Source organism: Pinus tabuliformis, chromosome Q (genome assembly GCF_031772625.1).
Source record: "Pinus tabuliformis cultivar Carrire ecotype Pingquan chromosome Q, CPIR1, whole genome shotgun sequence".
Classification (NCBI taxonomy): domain Eukaryota; kingdom Viridiplantae; phylum Streptophyta; class Pinopsida; order Pinales; family Pinaceae; genus Pinus; species Pinus tabuliformis.
In genome coordinates, this window is record NC_142296.1 from 1,322,895,971 (window position 1) to 1,322,899,352 (window position 3,382).

Here is a 3,382-nt window from a genome sequence, read left to right on the forward strand (position 1 = left end):
TTTCACTTTGTCCTATAGTTTTTCTCATTCCTTTAGAGTGGATTGATGTAGGGTAAAGAAATGATTTTAAAAATTCTTTATGAAAAGGGTTGACAATCCATAGTAGTTTTTAGACTTTATTTTAGATAATGATACTCATCTCTTTACTTTTGCTATTTCAAATATAAAATCCAATATAAAATATATTACTTTGAGAATAAATAATATTAATATAAAAAACAAACTAACATCAAAGTTTTTGACATGATTAGTGGTTTTGATTTGACATTAAAGTGGTTTGGGAGAAAGATTGTTTTTAGGTTAGATTTTTTTAAGTTGGATGATTATGTTTTTTCCCCTTTATTTTTTAATAATTAATGATAATAATAATTTAAAATAAAATTTAGTTAATTTTTATAATTCTCTTAACAGAAATCTAAAATATATTATAGAATAATTATTTTAAATATAATATATTTATCATTATACTTTGTTCTGAATTAATAAAAATACAAATCCATTCAAGACCGACGCAACTTTTTTTATTAATCAATCCAGGGAAAAAGGTGAATTTAAACCTATTCCGCTATAAATGTGAAACGAATTTGAATACGATACCAATATTTTGGAATCATTTGAAGGCGTTAAGAACGAAGGAGCGAGACTCATTTGGACACAGTTCGAGCAAGTACCAAGTTTTTTGGCAGAGTTGAGGAAACTATTTCGGTCACATCGCAAAGGGGAAAGGGTCTCAGTTCTGATTTTCAAAGGTTTTATTTGGTTTCTGGCGATATGGTTTGCAGGAAAGAAGAACAACGAATTGATGGGTGCACCTTCAATAGGCGCATAGTCAAAGGACTCATGAATATAGGTAACACTTGCTTCTTCAATTCCGTTATGCAGAATTTGCTTGCAGTGGATTTGTTTCGTGATCATTTCATGAAACCTGCACAGTTTCCCGAAGGTCCAATCACTTCAGCTCTGAGAAAGTTGTATGCTAAAACAAGTACGGACGGATCGAAGCAAGGAGATGATGATGATGTTGACAGTTGGAGTAAAGGAAATGAGGCCGTCAATCCCGCGTTCCTTTTTATGGCTATTTGTGCCAAGGTTCGTCAGTTTAGGGGATTTGGGCAGCAGGACAGCCATGAGTTGCTCAGATGTTTACTGGACAATTTGGACTCTGAAGAATTAGCGATTTTAAGAAACTCAAAGTCTACTGATTGTGGAGATGGAGATGCAGCTGAGGGCAACACCGATGAATGCTCGAACCAGAGGAATAATGCAACTTTGGTGGATCGTGTTTTTCAAGGTCAGCTGTGTAGTACAATTTCCTGTTCAAAATGTGGTCACCGTTCGGTGACATATGAACCATTTTATGATTTGTCACTGTCCCTTCCAAGTAAACCAGAGGACATGAAAGTCTCATTGCCTAGCCAAAATGACCCATCGTCTTCAAAAACCAAGTTGAAAAATGGTGAGGCCACTACTTCACAAGATGATATTTGGGATCTCTTTGATTATGATGGTGATGATGAAGAAGCAGCAGCAGGAAGCTCTGTAGTTGAGGGAAAAAATATAGATGATTGTGAATCAGAGAGCCTTTTGTATGGTGGAAATGGTGGAGATAATTTGTTTAAGGTTATGCCTGTAACTACTGAAACCCTAGAAGATAGGAAGGCAGCAGTTATTCCAATATCCGTTGAAGGCTGCTTGGTGGAGTTCACGAGGCTAGAAAGCCTTAATGGAGAAAATGGATGGAGATGTCCAAATTGTGCTTCTAAGCTTGTTAATGCTTCTGATAATTTGGAAAATGCGACAGGAAAGGAAGAGCAGGGCATGGAATTTAGTGGCAGGTTGAATGCAAAATCTGTAAATGATTCCTCTGCACAGGGGGTTTCATGCAGTGATGCAGAGGGTCGTTCCAACAAAAATGTTTTAAGAATTTTTGGGTCTAGAGACAGGTCAGGAATTGATGGGATTAATAACGCTGAAAGGCCTGAAACAACAAGCTCAGAGGAAGAATCTGGCAGAACAACTGCAAATTTGGGAAAATGGGATTTGGAGTCCCAAAACATTACATCAAGTGAAGAACGACATAGACAGAATGAAGCCAATTTGAATGGCATATCAGAGGAAGCAACCAAAAGATATCTGATCAGCAAGGCTCCTCCTGTTCTAACCATCCATTTAAAAAGGTTCAAGCATGGCTCAAGTGGCAGATTAAAGAAGTTGAGCGATCATGTTGCCTTTCAAGAGAATCTTGATCTCAGGCCCTGTATGGACTCCAGGTAATTACCAACCTTTTGAAGCATGCATGTTTGCTGCTTATTCCCTTTATAAAGGCATTTAATTCATTTGTTTTCATGCAGCTCTCCTGACAAAGAAGACTTTGTTTACCGATTAATTGGAGTGGTTGAGCATGAAGGCACTATGGGAGGTGGTCATTATGTTGCATATGTTAGAGGCGATCAAGATGGCTCTGAAGGGCAATGGTTTAATATCAGTGATTCTTTTGTGATGAAGGTATCCTCTAGAGTTGTTCTTGGTAGTGAGGCTTACATACTGTTTTATGAGAAGTATACATTGTAAGGGATTACAAAGAGAAGTATATATTGCAAGGAATTACAGGAAATATCAATCTTGTTCTATTAATATTAGAATATTATATTTTATTTTTTAAGATAAATGTTGGTGGTGTTCTTCTTTAATCTTAAATTATATTTTACAAAAGTTTATTTTCTTCTGATTATTATTAATCTTCAATTATATTTTCAGATTTTATTTCAAATATTCAATATGTGTTTTTTAAGAATTGAAACAAGATAAAAAAATAACAAATTATCTTCCCAAGGGGTTCCATTGCAATTGCTCTTTTTTACAAGGGAAAAGCTCTAGCTTCTTTCCATGAGTAAAAATCTTCAAGTGCATATTCTTCTTCACTAAGGATCATCTATAGGCAGTTGATGCTCAATTTTTTTTAGCCAAAAATAGAACTCTCTACTCGCAATGTTTGATAGGCATCTTCTTGAATTTTCAATCTCAAATTTCCATACTCTCTGATATCATTATTGGAATCAACTAGAATGGAATGAATTGAACTTTCATTAAGAATGATGTACAAATAAATACAACATTGAAACCACTGAATTGAAATTCCAAGGTTTTTTGGACTTTTATTAATTGTTTGCCATAACCCTAACAAATTAGGTGTGCAACATATGATATCAAGATACAAAATCAATCTAAAAGAGAATGAAGATGTGAAAAGACAAGTGTAAGAGCTCTTCGATAAGAGTCCCATCAAGGAGAGTTTGAGTCCATGAGATGTTCGGAAAGTTCTTTGTCCAAATGACCATGACAAATGGAGAATGAGTATTAATTTTAGAGCCATCAATAAATT

At 34.9% G+C, this 3,382-nt stretch overlaps 1 protein-coding gene across 1 annotated transcript; it reads left to right on the forward strand.

The window, feature by feature from the left end:
• Window positions 1-641: 641 nt before the first annotated feature.
• LOC149224708 (ubiquitin carboxyl-terminal hydrolase 2-like) lies at window positions 642-2,571 on the forward strand. The gene is made up of 2 exons (XM_089388257.1): window positions 642-2,270; window positions 2,352-2,571. The coding sequence occupies exons 1-2, from the start codon at window positions 772-774 to the stop codon at window positions 2,569-2,571; spliced, it is 1,719 nt and encodes a 572-aa protein (XP_089244383.1). The 5' UTR covers window positions 642-771.
• Window positions 2,572-3,382: the final 811 nt, after the last annotated feature.